This window comes from Crocodylus porosus, unplaced genomic scaffold, assembly GCF_001723895.1.
Source record: "Crocodylus porosus isolate Cpor-Errol unplaced genomic scaffold, CroPor_comp1, whole genome shotgun sequence".
Taxonomy (NCBI): Eukaryota; Metazoa; Chordata; order Crocodylia; family Crocodylidae; genus Crocodylus; species Crocodylus porosus.
In genome coordinates, this window is record NW_017728907.1 from 57848784 (window position 1) to 57871235 (window position 22452).

The window sequence follows — 22452 nt, forward strand, 5'->3', positions numbered from 1 at the left end:
ACAGTGGGCAGCCTGCATCTGCCCTCTACCCTCTCGTCTCTGCTCCACTCCAGCCATGGCAGGGGGTAGGGAGGATGGGGAGCATGGAGGAGAGGTGGACATGTGCCACCCCACTCTCAGCCTGGCCAGGTCCACCCAGCCTCCCCCATGGGGCATGGAGGCCTGCCTTGCCCTTGGCAGCAGCCGCACCAGGATGGTAAGGGGTCCCTCCCCTCGCTGGAGTCCCCATTGGGTTGTGGGGGGCCTCCAATTTCCTGCTTGCCTAGGTCCCCAATAAATCTTTATCCACCACTGATGGGTGTAAACAGGCTCTTGGTTGTATGAATATGGGGAATTGTTGTAGCAGATACCTAAGGGGAAAAGTTTACAAGCGGCCCATACAGGTTTCCTTTCAATTAAACTGCATGGTAAATCTTAAGAATGACTGAGATCTTTCTCAGAATTGGGATCAGTTTGCAAATGATTTGCAAGAAGAGATTGTTACATTTGTCTGATGTCTTGCTCCCAAAGTCCAGTCCAGTCAAGTACACTTGTGACCTAGCAGGATGCCTGTAAGGGCAAAGATTGCTACCAGCAATCTTGCTATTTCTACAGTCTTCTCCTCCTTCCAGGAAATACTCTTTTACATTATTGATCCTGTGGCATGTATAATAGCGGTCTGCCACAGTTGTGAGGTGCTTGGCTGTAGATAGTATTTGGCTTTTCATTTATTTTTATTTTTTACTTTTAATCTGTGCTTTCTGCTTTCCCTTCCCCCTCCCTTGAATCTGTTTTCCTGTCCTCTCATTCCCATGGCAAGTCAGGACAAGGAAGCTTATTTAATAAAATTAGGATCTTAGGACCCTGTCAGCATCTCATGGCCCGCAGCATGCTAACAATACCTGTGTGCTAATTTATCTGATATTCTACATTTACACTTCAGGCTTAAATATGTAAAACATAGAGCCTGATATTGCAGTGAATTCCCAGAGAGAAAAAGGAATATGTAGAATATGGTTTCCAAGACCATGTGCAGTCCTGCAGTTGCTCATGCACACAACTGACTTCCCTTACAAGAATGGCCCCATTGGTATCAGAGATTACTAATGCAGGTAAAGTCACTTATAAGTATAAGTGTTGGCAGGCCTAAGCCTTTAGATTGTATCTTGTATAACCTGAGGCAGCTCTAATCCAAGTTCTGCATTTCGCCAATATTAAAATACAGTCTCTTATTACTGCAAAATGGGACTAAACATTGCTTTTAGGTACACCCTCCCCTGCTCTCACATGGCACGATTTTCATTAAAAGTTTTAAGAGGGGGCAGGAGGATCCTGTAGTGTTGTTATTACAACTGTGTCATCCATCAGAGCATGGGACAGCAATGAACTCCATCCCTCTGGTTCAGCCATGACTCCGACAATGTTTAGTGCAAGGCAAGTCCAGGCAGTACCGAACTCACCTGAGAGGGTTAAGCCGGAGAACATAGCATATACTTATTCCCAGAGTAAGTTGTTTTTACATTAAATTAAAAAGCAATATGATAACTTCTCACCCCACCTGCTATTCACGTTCCTCATTTCATATGCTCCAAATCCTCAAAACAAATTTCCAACTGTCCCCTTTGGAATACCTATATGTCTTTGTATGCGGTTTTCCTGGATGCCGGTATTATCAGTTGCTTCAGAGAAAGCTCTAAAAAAAAATCCTATAATGGACAATGATGGATTAATCTTCCAGTAGGGGATGTTTCTTTCTAACCCCAATTAGTTAATGGTTGGCTTGTATCCTGAAACATGAGGGTTTATATCCCCTTTATATTCCTTTATATTTTATATCCTCTCTATTATAGCTGAGATGTCCACATTATCTGCGTACATATTCTAATCCTTGTTTGATTCTTACTTAGCTTTTAGTCTCACTGATACGTTGTAGCAGGGTGGCCCATAAATTAATTAATGTGTTGTGTGAAGTATCTATTTTCCATTGCTCAATTATAAAATGATTACCTTTCAGTTTTAGGAAGTATCCTACCTGCTTCCGTATTATGAGAGTATATGCTTGGTTTGCCTTCTTCATATGATTCATTATTTTGTTCTCTGTCATGCCGCCTCCACCTCTTATTCATTTGACTTTGATGTAAACTTACTGTTTTCTTTCCAAACTCCTAAAGAAGTATGTGTGCCTCACCTCTACCCCTTTGTCACCCATCTCTGTAACCCTTCTGTTGCTACTATGTTTTTTCCCTCCTGAGGGTCCTGAAAACTGGACAGTGCTACTGCCTGCAATCTAAAATGCACCCAAAATTATCTTTCCCCTCTTCATAACCCAAATATAATATCAGTGGAATGTAAACCAGAATGCAGTATTATTTTAAAATATACTGTAGAGCATTGACCCATCTGTTGTGGATTATTCTGTATATATAAAATTAAACAAGACTTTTCAACAGTACAGGAACACAGCACAGGCTGTGGCTTCTGTGAGGCATTGGCCTGGATTCTTATTGTTTCTGAAATTTTGGATTCTGTGTATTAAACCCCACGTGTTGTCTATAATAGTAAATAACAAACAAAACTTTTGGTGTTCTTATCTAGTGCATCTCATGGTTTTGAAGAATACTCATTCATTGAATTCATTATTACAAAAGGAAGAGGTTAAGCACCTCCCTCCATGTTCCAGAAACCTCATGCAGCATTTATCCACCCTGCAACCTAATTGGGTCTTCCTCACTTAAATAAAACTGCCATGGACTTGAGGGGGTTTTGTCTGAGTAAGTAAAATGGGCTCATGCCTTAAATTGAGCTGCATAAAGAATGAGGGCGTTCATAAATTAAATCATCTCTTTTCTTGGCTTGAAAACTGAACAAGTATCTAGTATTAATGACAGTTTCCCTGCTTCTTTTTTGAATTCACTTAGGCTTTTTCTGGCTAAAACTGCATGACTTAGGCTCTTAGTCAGCCTGGCAGTTGAGCAAGTCTCTGACTTCTAGCTTGTCAGTTGTCCCAGTGATTTTAATGGGAATTTTCCAAGTTAGCCACATGCTCAAGTATCTCGCTGAATCAGAGTCTTATAAAGTTGCCATTTTGAAACATGCTTTGACTATTGTTATCATTGACAATATTGAAAATCCTGTCATTGGAGGATGGGATTGAGTACATGCTTAGCAAATTTGCACAAATTTGGGTGGAGTTGCAGATAGGGCTAGGATCCAAATGACCTGAATAAAGCAGAAAATGGCCCACAATCAATCAGGTGAGACTCAGCAAGGACAGGTGCAGTCCTGCACTTGAGATGGAATAATTGCATCCACAAATACAGACTCAGGAAAGATTGGCTAGGCTGTAGTATTGCTGAAGACCTGGGGATTACAGTAGACCAGTGATTATCAACCAGGGTGCTGGAGTGCTTTTGGATGCCGCAAGGTGTGAGGAGATAAGCATATAAACTAAGTAGACAAATGCAGTTTCAGACTTACCCATGTCTGAACAATCCTGCAGCCCCATTGCCAGCCCTTCTGCAAGGAGATAAGCACTATCATATATAAACTAGTTTTTCAAACTGGGTGCTACTCAATTCACAAAAGTTATAGAGAGGAGGCTTGAGTCCAGTGGGGGGTGCCTCAAGTCCAATGAGGTTGAAACCACTGCAGTACACCACAAACTGAATATAAGCCAACAGTGTGCTCTTATTGGCAAAAAAAAAAGAAGCCAATATTATACTGGGTTATATTAACAGGTGAGTCACTTACAAATCAAAGGAAATGATTCTGCTGTTCTGTTCAGCACTGTTGAGCCCTCACCTTGAGTGTTGCATCCATTTTTGGGCCCCCCACTTCAACAAAGTGGTGGAGAGATTGGAAAGAGCAACAAAAATGATTAGGGGCCTGGTGAGCAAATATGAGGAAAGGCTGAAAGAACTAGGGTTATTTAGTCAAGAGATAAGTAGACCGAAAGGGGAATTTGATTCCAGTCTTCGGATACCTGAAGGGCAATTATACAGAGGAGAGAGACTGGGTTTTCTCTGTGGCTGTAAGGGACAGGGTTAGGAGCATGGGCAACTGGTGCCACCTTAGTCAGGGAGGGCATGTGCTCCCCCAGTGACTGGTCAGCAACTGGGGAGGTGGTTTCCCCCGCAGCCAATCTTGCTGACTGGGGGGGAGAGTTCCCCCACGGCCAATCTTGCTGACCAGAGGGGAAGGGAGGGCTCCCCCTGCGGCTGATCGTACCAACCAGGATGCGGCCACGGTGCTTCCAGAAGTGGCTGCAGCACTTCATCCGGCGCTCCCACTCCCCAGCCAGTGCTCGCAGTGGGGAGCACTGTCACTCCTGCCTGACCCCCCTGCCCATCACCTAAGTGGGGAGCGCAGCTTGTCCGGGGTGCACCAGTACTCTCAGAGGGTGCACGTGCACCCCCGTGCACTCCCTACACATTGCCACTGGTTAGGAGCAACGGCTTCAAGCTGCAGCAGGGGAAATTTAGGTTGGAGATTAGGAGCTTTCTGACAGTGAGGGTGGCCATGCATTGGAACAGGCTCCCTTGAAGTTGTGGAATCTCCATCCTTGACATTTTTCAAGAGCAGGTTGGACAGACACTGGACTAGGCTGGTTTAGTCGGGGATAATTCTGCCTTGAGCAGGAGGCTGGACTAGATGACCTTGTCAGGTCCCTTCCAGTCCCACTTTCCTAAATGCTAGTAATTATGGATTCATACACAAAAACGTATGTCTGGTGAATGTATTAAAAGAGCTCTAATTCACAGAAAAACAATTCTTCGTTCTCTCAGTCGGATAACTGAGTTGCGTTGTGATGTCTCTCCCTGCTGATGTAGTCCACATTAAATTTATGGTCTCTTAATACAGATTACCTCCAGGCAGTCAGACAAGGGAAACAACCATCTATCTATATTTATTTCACTGTCTCAGCCAAGCCTTGTACTTGATGCAATCCTGAAGAACACGAATTTTCTTGTTCACAAGGAGCTCTGTATCTCTCCCTTCTTTTTAGGGTCTATATTACCTTATATTTTTAAGGCCAGAATTAACTTAACACAAAATTAACAGTATGAAAGAAATAACAGTTGATTTTGTTTGATGTCCTCAAAGGGCCCCTGTCTGGAACATTGGCTATTTCATGCCAGGCTCTGGGGAGTAAGAAAGTACCTAAAGTGCTGCTTTGTGAGGCTGACAGGGGGGACCCGTATTTTGAGAAGCAGCAGAGCTTGTATGGAGTGTAACTTTACTCACCCCCCTAACCCTTCTTCTGTGTTGAGGGTGAAGCTAATGGCTGCAGCTATTCTGGGCATGGACGAAGAAATTGTGATTCCCCCTTTCCTCCTCCCAAAAAAGGGTCCATGAATCCTTATTGAGCTGTGAAAGTGTCATTACAGTTGACTTAACAGGTAGGGAAGGTGCATCTGACCACATGCTCAAACCACTGATCTGCATTAGCCACAATCACATCTCACCACTAGGCTTGTACGTACCTGGATGCAAGAATGACACACTGCAGTGCATGGGCTGGGCAAATTACACGCTGCCACTGGGGAGTAGTTGATTGACCACTGTTTGGCCATGAAGAGATGAGAGAGTTTGTTAAAAGTTTTCTAATAATTTCTTTCAACTGGCTTGTAGCCCTGAGTGAATCTTCTTGGAACGTTTTCAGGAAGTGTGCAATGAAATCTAGGACCAGGTAATTTGCCCAGATCAGAGGCGTCTTAATCAAGGGTTTACCTAGCTCCCCCTCCCAATACTGACATGAAGAAAGGATAGTGCTGCTACTGCTCTCTTGTACAGCTTTACACAATAGACCAGTTGTGCTGAACTGAAAAGTACAAAATCAAGTCAAATAAGAAATAGCATAGAAAGAAAGGTCCAGCTTCCTCATTGGTGGGTTTGTATTTAAATGAATATTGTTACACTAGGGATGAATTCAGCCTAAATAATTATGATCAGTCAAGGTCTTACAATAGCTCAAGGCTATCCATTTTCAGCTTTAACTGGTTAACGGTTTTAGCTGGCTAAGGAAGGTGACAAGAGAATATATTTTTAAATATGAGCTCTTCATTAAAACAGATATTAGGCTTTCTATTCCAGTCTGCTTTGGATGAAATATTGAGCTGGAAGGAGTACATGTTTCTGAATTAATTGAGCTGGAGTGCTGCTGACGTTGCAGCTTGGGAGGCAGCATGTCTAGATTACAGGACCCGGGACTGGAAGCCATGCTAAGTAGGCTCTTTGTCTCTTCCAGTCATTTGCAGTGTAACACCAGACAAGTTTTGCAGTTTCCCTAGATCTACATGAACCTTCTTTGAAGTGGGCTGATGATACTTTATTTACTTAATATGGACATATTTTTAGATTTTAAATATGTGAAAAAAGGTTAATCCTGATCTGACTGACTGTACAAGAATGTATAACATGTCCAAGTTAGTGGGGTACCTGAGTAGTATCCGATGCATATGCATCTGAGTATGATCTCGTGGCGAAAATTGTTGCCTGGGAATCAGGAGCTTAGGTTAATTTGAGGCCCTGAGAAGGGCCTCCTGTGTGACCTTGGGCAAGCCAATTAATTCCTCCGTGTCTCAGTTCCCCATTTGTCAAGTACGGATAGTAATATATCCTGCCCCTTATGTTTTGTCTGCCTAGTACATACATTCTTCATGGAAGGGACCATACTTTTAATGGGTTTTGGACATTGTTTAAAGCAATGGGACACCTTTCCTGGTTGGGTGACTCTAATACAATAGAGGAATGCAGTTGATAAATACGTCAAAGCACTGGATATATGTTTGGTTCCTCTAGCTTCATGTCATGCTGAGAAGTGGATATAAAGATCTATGGTTATTTTGTATTTTCTGGCCCAGCTGAAGATGTTTAGCCGAGTATATCCCTGAGAGAAAATCAATAAAACAAATAGAAATAAGCAGGGGACTAATTTGACCTGCCATTTGGTGCTTGAAATGGGCTTTTCCTTTCAGGCCTTGCAACGTAACTTTTTCTAGGAAAAGGTGACGAGTCTAAAAATTTTTTTCTTGGTAGCTTATCCCTACAGAGAAACATTTCTTAATAGTTATCACTACAGCTGACAGAGGGAACATCTTGCTTCAATGATAGTATAGTGTATTTTGTTCTTAATTCAGCTCAGTTTGAATATTTTGTTTCTCAACCAGCAACTGCCATTCCTCCATATCTATCCTGTCTCCTTCCCCATAGGAGAGCTGCATGTTAGAGGCATAGTTTTAATCTTTGGCAAGGTATATAACAGATGAAGACATTTACGGTCCCTGAGACTAGAACTAAATTTGTTGGGACAGCCCCTTACAGTTCCTTGGAGACTTACTGACATGGTCCTATATGACGTCTCATTAAAATCACGGTATATCTGTGCACATCCAAAAGCAGGCCATCCTAGCTTTAGCTTAAAATCTTGAGTGTCTATGCTAGGAGTATAGGCATCATCACAATATACCATGCCATATGAGATTATTAAGCAGGGTCCCTTCTCTGACAGCGGCCGTTCCCAGTGCTTCAGTGAAAAGTGAGAGAACTCCCAGGAGGTAGAGGTAGAATAATCCCTGCCCTGCCTCCACGGTCTCCAGTAGTTAGAGAATGCCTTCAAGTCAGAAGCAGAAGATACAATAAATGTGCAATGCAGATATTAAGTATATAGATCGGTAGGATGTGTGCACTTCCTATAAATCATTGCTTGACAGGGTTGTGTGGCAACTGATGATCTCGCCAACCTTAGGGTGATAGACACAAGGTTGGTACCAAAGATCAAAAGATCCTGTTGTCTTCTAAGCTTTATCTTGTTACAGACTCTTTGAAAATAATCCTGTTGTTCTCTTTCCTTTCCCTTTTTTTTTTTTTTGAAGTGGCATCCGGTGTTTAAATATAACATGGATCCTTGTCAGGGAGTGGCTGCACTCAGGAGAGATTAATTATATGTGTGGGTATAGAAAATTGCAGATGTGAATTGTATTTTTCTGACAATAAAATCCTGCCCTTTAAGTAGTATATTTGCTTAGAATATTCTATGATTAAAAAAACCAAACAAAAAAAAAAATGTCAGGAGTTAGAGTAAGAAAAGCAGGTAGCACACTGAATTTGGAGTTTGTTGCTCTTTCCTTTCCTAGAAGGAACTTACTGTTTGAACCTACTAAATAAAAAGTTTTATTTCTTGATCACTGATATAAGTTTAATGTTCTGATTCCTGAAAGGGCTATTTGGCAACCTTCCCTAGAGGCCTTCCTCTTCCTAGAGAAACCAAAGATTAGGAGTCATGCAAATATATGTTTATATTGGTACAAACCCTTAAGGCTTAGATAACGTAGTGTTGCACACCTTAGAAATATCTACATTAGGTAGCCCAGGCTCTGGAAATTTTGCCAGGAGTCAATGTTGCAATGCAACTTCAGCTTTCCTTGTTATTGTGGCTGTAGATGGGTGGTGTGCATTAGGGCTGTGCGAAGCTTTGGTTGCTGATTGGATACAGAGGAGATTCGGCCTAAATCGGCAGCCAAAACTCTGAATCTGAATCTGATCAGGAGACCCATTAATCTCTCTGAATCAAATCAGAGCGATTCAATGATTCGGCCACAGACACAGCTTTATGTTTTTTTCTGCGTACCTTGAGGTACCAGGCACGGCTCATTGATGCTGTGATGGTGGGGCAGATGGAGCGTCCCATGTGAGCGTGGGGGAACGGGGGTTGCACTCGGCGGCAAACCCGCAAGTGGACCACAACTACATCCAGTCCACTTCCGGCTCCGAAATGGAGCATGTGGGGAGTCTCCCCCACCCCCTGCCTTGGCAACTGGTGCCTCCTGGGTCTGGGGGGGCACCCAGGGTTCCCCCGTGACTGATCACTGAGCCGATCTCAGAATCAGAAATACTTCCAGTCCACTTCCGGGTCTGCTGTTGAGCACACGGGGGGACCCCCCCCACGCTCCTGTGGGACCCCGCATCTGGCCCACCATCTCAGTGTTCAGTGAGCTGCACCTGGAACCTCGAGGTACGTAGAAAAAACATAAAGCTGTGTCTATGGCCAAATCGCTGATTCTCCGAATCAGAATCAACTCTTCAGATTCAGATTTAATTTCAGATTTAACAGTTTGCTTTGATGTTTAACTTTTCCAAAGTTTTCTGGAAGTAGCATCTGTTCCATCCAGAAACTGTACAAACCCCAACTGTGTCTATACCAACACTCAATATCCATCCAGAAACTGTACAAACCCCAACTGTGTCTATACCAACACTCAGTATCCATCCAGAAACTGTATAAACCCCAACTGTATCTATACCCACATTCTACATCCATGCAGAAACTGTATGAACTCAAACATATATAGTATTTAAAACACAACTGGGGTTGTCTTTAATGACCTTAGAATTAAACCTGAAGAAATTCCTGCTTGTCTGAGCTCTCAGTATGCTAATACAGTGCATGGAACGGATGCTGTTTCCAGAGCTTTACATATTTGACATATTTCAATTTGTATAAATGCAATTAAATACAATTAAAGAGCTGTTCAAAAGGCAAAGTAAGTAACGTGCAAATAGCCTGACGTGAAATGGATTAGACCCAGGCTTATTTGGCCCTGTGGCTTAAAGTTAATCCTCCTGGGAGATCTCGAGGAGTAACCGAATGACAACAGGTGCAGCTCTTCTTACACGGTTATGTACTCAGCCCACAGCTCTTTCTTTGATTCTTTTCACCAACCATCTAGCCTAGGCTGTATCTCATAAATTTTATAGTCATAAGATAATGTTTCAAGGCTAAGTGACTAGATGCCAGATTATTTTTTTTTTCTCCTTCTGGCTGAGTAATGTCACCTCAGGGCCAACTACCCCTTTCTTTTCCCACTCTCCACAAAGAGGGTAGTATACAGCCTAGACATTGCCATGTCAGGTATAAACACCATCAGCAAATGTGGAGCCAATTATTTGGTTTCATTTCAGAAAGGTCATGAATTAACATGTACAGCATTACCTGCAATGGGGGGTGGTTCTTATTGCTTTGAGCTAACTTACGCTGCTCTTCAGGCTGTCTCAGTACTGATGCCTAGTTCTTTTTCATACTGATCGTTGCTGGAGGGGTTGAGTGCACCATAGGGTTTTCTCTGGGACATTTTTATGAAAACCGCAGACAATTCTTTGATTGTGTTAGAACGGCATTATGCTTGTTTCAGTAGAAAGCCTGACACTATGGGACACTTAATTTGGGGGGACACTAACAGCCTGTCTAGATGTCAGACAGTGGAGGAGTTCACTTGAGCACAACATCAAGCCGGAGTTTCCATTTGAATACCATCTGTTTTAAATTTAAGGCCTGTAGAACAAAAGGAAACGTATGTTTGATGTTGTGGCAGTCGTACACCATTGTCTGAGGGGTTTTTTTTTTACGTTCAGAAACTTGCATGGCTTCCTTTTGTTCTTGATTGCTTGTGGCTTTTGACCAGCACTGGCCTACAGACCATAGAAAGCTACTTTGTGCTACTGCACGTGACTGCGTTAGGTCCCCCCGATACAGTTTGCTACAACTACTGTAGCATTTGAATTGTGGTGTAAATGAGTGAAGGTGTAAATGGGTGCCCCTCCATATATTACTGTGTGTATGTATATATGTAAGTGTATATATGTATGTAGATGTATGTCTGTATACATATAATTAAAAGTATACAGATGTATGTCTGTATACATATAATTAAAATTTCTTCTGTGATCTTGGCTAAATACTGAATGTAGGTTGATGTTGTCAGTTATGATATATGTACAGGGTGACTCCCTACGGAAAGCTTTGTGTGAGGTTAGCCCTTGTATATGGGAGACAGCAAACAGGGGGTCTTTCTGGCCCTTGCTGCCTGTACAGTCTCATGGGGCCTGAGTACAAACAGGTTCTCAGCACCTGTGGGGGGGACCCAGCCTGATCTGATGCAGAGATAGAAGCCAATGTGTGTGAATACTCCCAATGAGTTGCTCCTAAATGTTTGGAATTTAACATGCACAACTTCCCTAGAAACCTGGCTTCTTGCACACGCTGTCTGGAACCGCTGGATTCCCTGTAAGGAGATTTCCAGAGCTTCCAGCTTCTTTCTGATCCTGCTAGAAATACCATGAGGACAACCTGCTTCCTCTCCTTATTTCCACATAGATTTGCAAGGGCACAGAAACCTAGAAAACAGTGGAAAGGGGAGCTTAGTGCACCCCTTCCAGCCAACGCTGCCCTGTAGTAAAAACAGAGGGATGGTTCTCTTTCCTGCTGCAAAGCTGAAAAATATGGTTTTGATTCCATCAGTGTCAAAATGTTGATTTTGATTTTTCCGTTGCGATACTTCCCATGTTATTTGGTTTAGGATATTTCTGAGGCTAACAGTGTTTTCTCACTAGGTGTATCCCCATCTCGCTAGGAATCTGTGCTAACTAGGGCCAGCCACTATACCAGATGTTCAAAAGTCTTATCCTGGTGTTAAGCAGTCATGAAATCAGAATATTAACTGAATTTTCTTGAACCAGATAATTTTTAAATAATGGTAGAGAAACTAAGTGTTTGCTTAATCCTTCTGGTTCATTAATCTTTAGGTAAGGCAGTTCTGATGTTTAAGGCCAAATAATGAAGTTAATACCTCCAACCATTCCAATAGAAAAACAGAAGTTAGGAAAGGACTGCAATGAGCATTCCTCTTTTTTGTGTGTGTAGGTAATCTCTATCCTTCATCTCATTAAAACTTCGGGCTGGTTCTTGACATCTACACTCAACTGGCAGGTATCTTTGAAGTGAAGTTACATGCTTATTCAACCCTTTTTTCATAATGACCTTTGCATTTTCTAGTTTATTCCTGGAGTTAAGAATTGTGCTCATGGGTTGTATTGGACAAAGGGTTTCTGTGAGTGGTTCTAAATCAAGCTAATATTTATTTATTGAGTCCATTTAAAATTCACCTGTCCAAAGGTGTGCATGCACATGGAAAATGTGTCGTTAAATGCCCACCCTCATAAAACACAAAAATTGAACAACTGAGCAGAAAGAGGAAAGCACCAACTGTAGCTTCTAATCAAAAAAGGTCACCCCAGCAAAGAACACATGGGAGATAAGCTATGTTTTTTAGGGGTTTTGAGGACTCAGGCTGCTAAAAGCTTTATAGTTCAGTTAACTTTGTAAAGTTGAATTGGCGATGCATTGGTAGCTCCCACAGGGTGCGGTGCTGAGTCTCAGGAGGTCTCAAGTTCTTTGCTGCGGGTAGACTTTCAGCTTTGGGGCCATATTGGTGGTTCATATATTCAGTCTTACTCTATCCCAATGTAATGAGTGAATAGGCAGTAAGGCCTAGATACCTACCTGTAGATTAAATACTTTAATTATATGTATTTATAAAAGCCCTCACGAAACACTACTTTTGTTTGACAACACGTTATAGTTCCCATATATGGAAGTGACTCTATGAAACTCTTTGCAGTAAGACTGAAAACTAAGGGTGCTGCAGTATACATGTGTAAATCCAGTATGAGCCAGGCTCCTCCCTTTACTCGCTGTTGTTTTTAAAGGACCATAATACACGAAGGGACTATCACTCTGAACTGGGTGGCAGCACCGAGCCCTAGGTGATAATATTTTAAAAGAAATGTCTTTGAGATCAAAAGTGATTCTTCATGCAAAATGAATGCAAGGGCCCTGTAGAAATTGCTTTGGGTTTCTAGAGAGGCGGAAGCCTGTGTATTTGGCTTGTGGGTAGCCCTCTCAAAGCATTTTTTAAGGTAGTTCCTAAATCAAAAGGCTAGGATAATAATTCATAGCCTCGCATTTAAAAATCTGTCCATGTGTGATGATACTTTACTCTGATGTATTACTTACAGTGTTTTGGAAAGCCTCCTACATTATTTTACACATTACTTATGTAGAGTAGCGACAGAGGCTTCGTTTTGGATTTTCTCTTGTGTCTTTTTTAAATAGAAGGATCAGGTTGATTCGGGGGAAATGTTTATTTTTTTTCCAATTTATTCTTGGGCCAAGAATTTATATATTCATCCAATTTCTGTCAGAGGTCCTAATTGGATTTCTGTGTCTGGCTTTTAAATCCCTGGAAATTGGAATTCCTTACATCAACATTGTCACTGCTGTAGTTACAGGTCATGTGCTTTCTATTTTCGGTTTTGTTTGTTTGCAAACCAGAGGCAGAACTGTACTTGACTGGCCATTTTGTAACTGTAGAAAGGGGCCATTTCAAAACTCAGGTGGATCAACCTGCATCAGCCTAGACTGAGAATTATAACCCCAAAGGGATCTCTGCATTTTTCCGTTTGTGAGCACCTGGCCTGTCATTCCCATTTCAGTTCCTCCAAATCACTAGCGTGCATTAATTGCTGTACAGTATTTGCTGTAAGCCATCGTAGAAAAGTACACAATGTAGAATGGAAAGAAGCACTGAGAGTCCTCCAGTTGTAAGAACATATGGTAATGTTAAAGCAGCAGAAGAAAATGTAACATGATAGACTGCAAATGTATTTTTAAGTTAAGGTTTGGCTCTCCATGTAAGAAACTGTACTAGCCTTGAGCTTTATGTTGCTTTGTGGCAACTCTTATTTGGTTTTGTAACTTTTGGTTTAATTGTTTACATAGACCTCTAAGAGAGAGCGACTGAAATATTTAGTTCTCTCCTCTTATTTGCAAGGAAATATAGGCTAAATTGGCCTGAATTCAATTACAGGCAATCTCAAAGAAGCACTTGCTCTTTTAATATTTTCTTTAAATTGTGCCACCTCTTGTATAAAAGCAAGTTGTCTGCAAAAGAAAACTTAAGTGAGGAAAACAAGGGACAAACAACGCATATGGTCCGATAGGAAAGAAGCATAATCCCTAAGCGTGGTTATCTCTGTAATGAGACCAATTACACCAGGAAGCATTTCAATGAGATGCAACAGAGCTAACCTCTACTTGGCACCTTAGCGGCACCTTCAAGCCTACAGGCAGTTGTCATCTTTGGCGGCAATTAGAAATATTAACACCTTTTAGTGTATTGATTTTACAGAGCACAGTTAAAACTCCTGGGATGCCTTAATCATCAGTAAAGCAACAGTGTATTTGTTCCTCGGTATTTTGTCTCGCTTTTAATTATTCACTTCTTTGACTGTGAGGAAAAGGTCCGATATAGTAGGTGGCTAATTCTAGAAGAGCTGTTGCCTTGAGCCTTTCCAGTGCCCCTGTCCCATATCCTTCCAACTGTATTCTCAGTGGGGCTCAAGCCATTTTATCAGCAATATCAGCTGAAACAGTAACTTAATATTTCACTTGGTTGCATCATGGCTTATATATTATTTCAGCACATCGTTGAGCTGTCATCAGGTTCTGATGAAATACAGACCCAAAGGCAGCAAAACTAGATGTGCTGTGCAGAAGCAGTGCTAGTTTGACACAGTTCTGTTTTACACACGTGATCTCACAGAGGATTTTGCCTGTGTGGTTAATGATGCAACATCACTAAATTGTGGGTTCATTGTAATGGAAGGTGCTCAAAGCGTTTATAGGGCTATGCTGTGTGCACAGGATTGCCCTGCAGGTACTACTCTGAGTTCAAGCCACCTCTCCTCAAGCTCCTTGCTATGCAGTTACAGTGCTTACGCTGTACTGTCCCTTTGAAATACCTCTGGTAGACACAGCTTCCTGACCCGGCTGCTGTATGCAGATGAATAACCAGCTAAAGAGCTTTTATTGTTGAGAAAGCACCCTAGAAATCAGCCTTTGTGAAGTGCCACAAACCTGGCACCCTCCCTAAATCCTGAGTCAGTCTTTCAAACATAGGCATGTGTTTTAAAAGTATCGGCCTTAGGCGTCCTGTTGCCACTTACCCTTGTTATTCTCTTTCATTGTCTTTGAAACTATGTGTTAATGAACAAACATATGACATGCTCTGACTGTGGACTTATGCCATTTTTCATTAGGTCCCTCTGTACAGTGGTGTGCAAATGGATGTATTCGTCAGAGGAGGGGTGGAATGATAATTTCTGGAAGTTGATTGACTTAGAAGATTTGGTGGAAGATAAATATGAAAAAATAGGTAAATAATTTTGTATAATCCCCTAACACTTTACTGTTGTACCTGCCAGCAAGAAAGTAACAGGCCTCACTGAAACAGGAGGCAGGCAGGTGAGAAACTACATGATTGTGTACATAGAGATGTTACATCTCCTGAGTATACTATATATTTGTGGATGCCATGAAGTATAGTAGTGAGAACTTCATGCCTTTGAACTGTTAACATTATTGGAAGAATTACTTCCAGAAAGCTGTTTATAAAGGTGTGACATGATATCAGTGTTTAATGATTTCATCTCTTTTCTTAAATGATAGGATATAGAGTACCATAGGTGCAGGAATTACATGCATCTGAAAACTTCAGCACTGTTACCAGCTCTCTCCACAGCTTTACCAAAATCAATTAGAGCAGTGCTCAGGAAGCTTTAAGAAGCTGCAGGCCAGGACAACCCAGCGCTGGTCCAACGTGGACCAGGTGGCATTGGGAGAACTTCAGAGACAGAGGGGCTTTCCCTGCCCACTCACCAAGGCACACAGCTAGGAGCTACATCCACTACCCCCAGACCCTCCTGCTTCCTGGCTGGAGGCAGGTTCAACTTCTAGCCAATGGGGAGCTGCACCAGGGCCATGCAGCTTCCAGCTGCATCTGTCACTGCTGCTTTTCCTCTCCCCTTCCCCTGGCTGCAGCATGGGTGCAGCATCCAGCCTACAGGTTTCTGTGTCAGGCCTGTGCACCTTCCAGCTGTGCCTGTTCTGGGAGCGGAGAGAAGCAGTAGCGTTTGCAGTAGGGCTGTGCGAAGCTTCGGTAGCTGATTTGATTTGGAGGAGATTTGGCCTGATTCGGTGGCCAAACCTCCAAATCTGAATCAAATTGGGAGACCATTAAAAGGTCCAAATAGCATCGGAAACCTCTGAATCGATTTGGAGAAGATTCGGTGCCATTTCTGAGATTCAGCCATATACTAAACAGGCAGCAGTCCTCACCACGCTGGACACAGCTACCTAGTAGGTAAGTCTGTTGTGGTGGGTGGAGGAGGGAAGGAAGGAGCAGATCAACGCTCCCACAGCAAGGGAGGGATTGGAGCTGAGACAAGCTACCCAGATGGGGCAGGAGGACGGGGGATGCGGGCACAGCAGTGCTGCGAGCGGGGGCTATGCCCTACTGGTTCTTCCCCAGCTGGGGTGGCTGCGGGGATGGGACGTGATGCAGGTGTGGCACGCTCTGGGCGGAAGGGGGTAAGTGGCAGCAGGGCATAGCTCCTCCATCCAGCACTGCCGTGCCTGCATCCCATGTCTCCCCCCACCCCCTGTACCAGCTGGGCAAGCAGCAGCAGGGCATAGCTCCCAACACTGCCGCACCTCCCCCCCCACCTGGCTGGGCAGCTTGTCCCAGCCCCAATCCCTCCCTCACTGTGGGGCGTTGATCTGCCCCCCACGTCCCTTCCCTTCCTCCTCTGCCCACCACAACAGACTTGCCAGTTGGAGGCAGCTGTGTCCAACGTGGTGAGGACTGCTGGCTGTTTAATCTATGACCAAATCTCCGAAGCGGCTCTGAAACTTTGGATCTGATTTGGCTGAATCGAATCGGGACAGTGATTCAAATCTCCGAATCAAATCACCATCCCTCCAAATCGGCCAAATCCGAATCCAAAGCAAATACTTGCCACTTCCCACAGGCCTAGTTTGCAGCTCCCTGGCCTTGGTGCAGCCCCTTCCAGCTGGAAGCGAGCCCACATGCAGCCATGGAGCAGGGTGGGGTCTGAGAGAAACAGCATCAGTGCAGGCAAAGCCTTCCAGGTCTGCAGGTTGGATCCAGTGGCTCAGCTGGCTGGATCCAACCCCCCAGGCTTTTTAATGTTGCCAGCTGCTAACTTAGATCAACATTTTCAAATGGATCTACTAACTTTATCTTGTTGCAGTAATGCAGTACTTTCTTTAATGCTGACCTTGAGATGCATATTGATAGGGCTTGATTTTTCAAAGGTGGGTACAGCTGCTGTCTACTTCAGGTAGAATTGTAGATTTGCTACACTTCTAAAACTCAGGCCTTAGTGGTTTTTAAGTGGACTGCCAGGAAATCAAGCAATTTCTCCAATGGATTCATAAGAAAATGGGAACTTCAGCTAGATTTAATGCAGTAAGCTTATGATACTAACATACTGACCAGCATGCTGATTGAGGAAACAATAGTAGCTTTTGCTACTACTGTTAGCATATTTTGTGGCCTGTACCATGCTTTATGAGGCAGGATTTTCCTGCTTGTTACTGTTGTCTTAGTGCTTTTTACTCATGTATGGCTTGTATTTAATTAAATTTTAGCTTTGCTAATAACAATTCCTAAAACAGATATTCATTAGAAGTCCATAATGTTAATTTATCAGAAAATTCCCCGGGTAAGTTTATTACACTTTCCTTGCTAAGTTAATGGAGTTTTAATGGATGTCCTAAGCAGACATATCATTAACAAGAATATTACCATACATGAATTAAAATATGACTGTTCATCAAATATAATCATCTAAAATTTCTTTTTTTTTTTTATGTTTGGCACATTGAGCAGGTTTCTACAACAGTTTCAATGCAGTAATGTGAAATGTAAATAATTTAAGAATGACTTGTTATTGGTAATGAAATCTAAAAACCTTTCAAGGAGTCATAAGTAGATGCTTTAAATAATCGTCAGGCGTATGTGAATTGTACTTGAAAGCCATGTTTGTATAGCTTTCAGCATCTCCACTGCCTATCAAAATGGTTATGCTGCATTACAAACCATTTCAGCAGATCTGAGCATTTAGCATTTTGAGATTTTTAACATGAATATAATTCCTATAATTCCTACCAGATGCAGCATTTAGCAAATCTGTACCAAGCTAAAAGAATGTATGCAATAAATAAATGTTTTTTCAGAAAATTGAACACCTCAGCAGCTGCTGGTCTCATGGAAGAGCTTTTTTTTAAATAAATTATTTATGAACTGTAAGCTAAAGATCAAATACAATATTTATACGGTGCATTTCAAGGACAGTGCAAAGCAATTTACCATTTGAGACAACTAAACATACATGTTTGAAGTGATGAGGCAGCCTTTAACAAAAAGGAGGTGCTGGTAGTGAGAGAAACCTCATAAAACTGAACAATATGAGTATCAAAGTTTGGAAGGACCAAAATCTTCAATTTAATAATGTTTACATTTTTCTTTCAAACAAGGGGTTCATAGAAATAAATACAGATACACATTATCTTATGTAGACAGACAAGTTGCACGGAAAATAAAAACAACACATTTTTGGTTCTCTCCATAAAGTAGAGAAGTAGCTTGTTCCACAAATAGTCCCAGTGATAGAAGAACAGGAATGGGGGAGGCAGAAGCAGGCCCAGAGTCATGATGTGAAACTCTAACCTTCCCAACAGAACAAGATATCGGGAATACACAAATATGTGGAACAAAGTTACCAGTTGCTCGAGCTTCCGACATCTTTACTCATGTTGGTTAGCATTTCATTCTTCAGATAGTTGCTCTGATTTCAAGCGAAATACTGTTCACTGTAAGTAATATTAATGGCAGTTGTTCTAAGGGCTAGGGATGGAAGTTACACACAAACTAGTAAGAGCAATCAGAAACTGGTTCAAATCTGGAACACAACAGAAGTTCAGTGCACATAAACTGCTGAAAATGGTTTAAGATAAATATGGATGAATGTAGTATCAGACTTAACTGATTTAGATTAAATCAGTTTATTGAACTTTTGTCCTAGATCCCTTCCAGATTCAAGTTAACTCACAGTCCCCAAGCATCCCAGGATGCCTTGCACCTCCCCAGCCAACCCTCCCCCACAGCAGGCTAACTTGGCCTAAGCCGTCTGGTCCAGCCAAGCAAGGAGGTGCGCACCCCCAGCTTCTGGCCTGGGCCAGTGCAGGCATGTGGCTGCATTTCTGGAATCAAAAGTGAATGTCTGTTCACTTGCTTATTGGTTCAATCTACACAGCCTAGTAACCTGTAAGATTGAATCAATTCAGCCTCTGGCTTTTTGACTGCTTGTACTTAGCCAAAGTGATCAGAGCAGTTATGGCTGGTTCCATGGACATTGATTTAAATCAGTAGGGGCCAGCCATTGCAGGTGTGCTACAAATTAAGCTCTGCACCCTCCCCATGTGCCACTCAGATCCCTTTCTGTCTGATCTGCTGTTCAGCTTACTGCTTCCTGCCCTATCTGCCCCTGTGTTTCCTGCTTCCTTCCTGATCTGCCATGCACCGCATACAAAGCCTGCCTCAGCCACTTGTGGCACATGCACATGCACCAAAGGTTGGCCACCCTTGATTTAAACGGTCAGACTTACTGAATTTGAGCTAGATACTGACAGTCCATGCATGGGTGCCAGAGAAGAGGAAGAGGGAGCAAGGAGTCCTCCCTGTTAATAGAAATACAGAGGTGGGAGATGGACATGACTGCCCCTTATGCAAGTACTGGAATTGAATCTGGTGGACTGAGAGCCAGAGTCCGACGGAGCCTTAGGTGTGGTGGTGCTAATAGTTCTCAGCCGTACAAGCTAAGGCTTGGAAACGGGGTTCACAAACTCATGGTAGGCGCCTATTCTTCATATACTTTGAATGGGGAGAGTTAGGCGCCAGGGACTGGTATTCACTATGCTCTGTGAATGGGATGCTTCAATCAGCCAATAAGACACTAACTATGGATGTGGACCTGTAATCCTGTCTCTGGCCTGGACTTAGACATCTACCCTGGAGCCCTGAACTACATGTTTACGTGAGACTGAGATTCACAACCTGATTGCTTATGCATTTTGAATTGGAGATGCTGGATACAATGCAGGAACAGTGTTGAGGGGCAGGGACTGGAACTCACCCAGAGCTCCCAGAAGAGTGCCCACTTGCTTGCTCACTGTGGTCACAACTCATTCATTTCTTTCTGCACTGTGGTGCCCTTTTAACAGGAGGGGGTCGCAGTGCTTCCAGTCAGACACACCTGACTTCTAGTCTTGATTAAGGTACTTTCCCAGGAGATAAAAGGCTCCTCAAGCTGTAAAGGGCCTAGAACCCAAGTCTCCCACTTGCTAGGCACAGTTTATCTACGACTCCTTGGGTATTTATATGCTAGATCATTGCTGTCACCATAAGATGATCCTAGGGTCATCTTTGGCTTTGTTTTTGAATGACGGTAGCCAGGGGTGCTGAACTCCGTGCTGTCAGAGTGTGATAAGTATGGTCTGAGTACATCTACTGTATCAGTTGTAGCTGAAACGTACTGGTAAAAACTTTAGCATGGATAACTTCTCAGGTGCCAAAGCAGCCAGGTGGGGTCTCTGTTTATGCCCCTCTTGGATTTTGGTGCCTTAATTCCACCTGAGTTGAATTTTAGGTGCCTGAATCCTTCTTTTTGAATATGGACTTCTGCCTATGCGATGCTAATGGATGGTTCTAACTCAGTGCTTTGGAAGAGACTAAAAGAAACTGCTATGCTAATGTCCATGAATATGCCCAGGGGCACTCTCCTTCCCGAACTTCCCACTTTAATCACTGGTATTTCCAGAAGTGCTGCTTCTGGACAGCCTACTTCCAAGAATTGGGTTATGGAGCCAGAAACTCTGATTCTCTGGCATGGTAACACTAGCCCAGGGGGTATTTGTTCTCGAAGGGTGTGCAAGCTGAGCAGAACGGGTATTGATTGCATTGTTTGGCGAGGGAGCGGATTGGGAAAAGCATTTTGGATGAGCTCAGCCCTTCCTTGCTTCATTTAAATTATTTAAGTAATTCAGTGTTGTCTTGATCCAGCTAGTTCCCAGTTGACACATTGCCTCTCTTGCTGCAGACCTCAGCAGACCTGCAGGGCTGCCAGCCCCCAGCTGGGATTGTTTTGTGGAGTGCAAGACTTTTGGAAGGTGTGTTAGTGCCCTCATTGCTGTTAAGGAAGGCAAGGGCTCTTTTGTTCCTGTTCCCACAGAAGTAAATGGGAGTTTGGCACACAGTGCAACTGAGGGGAGGAAAATACAGCTATATATTTGCATCTGAATACATGCGTAGTAGATTTTATGGCTGAGGCAAACTGGGGTACAAGTAATACGCCAAGGTATGCTTGCAAACACAAGAATTCCAGAGATTAGCAACTAAGCCAGTAAGGAATAAGGCTGAGAAGATAAAAGGGACGTGATCAAATTCTTCTATAAGGAAAAAAAATAAGACTTTTCAAGGGAACCTAATGGAATTTCCCTTTTGTTTTAGTACACAAATTGGCCAAACCTTCATACCTCGTTCAAGGTTTGTTTGTCCCAAATTCTTATGAGCATGTATTTTTAATGCCTGTACATGCCCGCTGAAGAGAAAATATTGGCTTCTGACAAATGCTTCTGATGCTCACAGTATTAGGGGCACTAAAGTATAAGAGTAGTTTTGTTGGAAAGAAAGCAAAAAGATCAGAATAAAATTACCCAAGTCTTTCATTTATTGTTGTAAAAGCAAATATTTATGTTACAGAATGTCAAATAGGCAGACACAATATGAATTTTTCTTTTCAATGAGAGGAGACCTATAGTTAGGCCTGGAAATATTTTTAACATGCAGTTAACTTTCAGGACACCAAAAAGAACAGTTGCAATGATGCGAGACTATTTACTCTTAATTTAAAACAATATACATGTTCATATATTATGAAAAAGGCATATTAAAAATAGCTGGCCCATTAAATACACTTTTATTGTAACCAGAGTAGGGCTCGTGGTTTTGTGTAGTGAGTTTCTTTTAGTTTTACTTTAACATAACATGTGACCTCATTGTGAAAGGGACACCTTTTCTTTTGACCTTTTAGGGTCTTCCACAAAACTTTCCCACATCAAGGTGTAGTTTCTTCTATGAAAGTACGGGCTTCTGACCTTTTACACTTCTCACAGCAGTTTAACCTTTCAGCCAATCTACACAATAGGCTCCTTGTAGTGACGTCTGCATCTCATGAATTCACTTATCATACGGGCAAAACTACAGATTCAAACCTAGGATTTCTGCAAGATTTATTGATCCAATCAGTCAGTCCATTGCAAGCCAGGAGCAGAAGATGGCTCGCATCAAGTCCCCTGTGAAAAATCCAGTGTACCACAGGCATCAGCACTTATCTGCTGTGGTGAGAGCATGCGATGAGTATCTCTGTGCCATTATAAAACCTAGAAAGACATTAATAATTCTGTTAAATGTTCATGTAGGTACTGAAGCATACATTCCATTTAGGGGAAACAGAATGCCTGGTGATTTTTTTTTTGGTCACTATTCCTTATTTCAGGGGCAACTTATGGGGCCAAATAATGATTTCTTATTGCATTTTGCTTGGTACCTGTGACAAAGGGCCCTTATACACATGACAAAATTTCATAGATTTCATAGATTTCATAGACATTAGGGCTGGAAGGGACCTTGGGAGATCATCGAGTCCAGCCCCCCG

The 22452-nt window shown here is 42.6% G+C and overlaps 1 protein-coding gene across 7 annotated transcripts in view; it reads left to right on the forward strand.

Moving 5' to 3' along the window:
* The window catches only part of FGGY (FGGY carbohydrate kinase domain containing), a 421503-nt gene that overhangs the window by 276762 nt on the left and 122289 nt on the right, over positions 1–22452 (forward strand). For all 7 annotated transcript variants that reach the window (XR_002100291.1, XM_019531523.1, XM_019531522.1 and 4 more), the window contains one exon: positions 14914–15029. Coding sequence is in view for 6 of the 7 variants with exons in the window: in XM_019531523.1 (XP_019387068.1) it covers positions 14914–15029 (116 nt within the window). In the remaining variant the exon portion in view is untranslated. The remainder of the gene's footprint in view (positions 1–14913; positions 15030–22452) is intronic.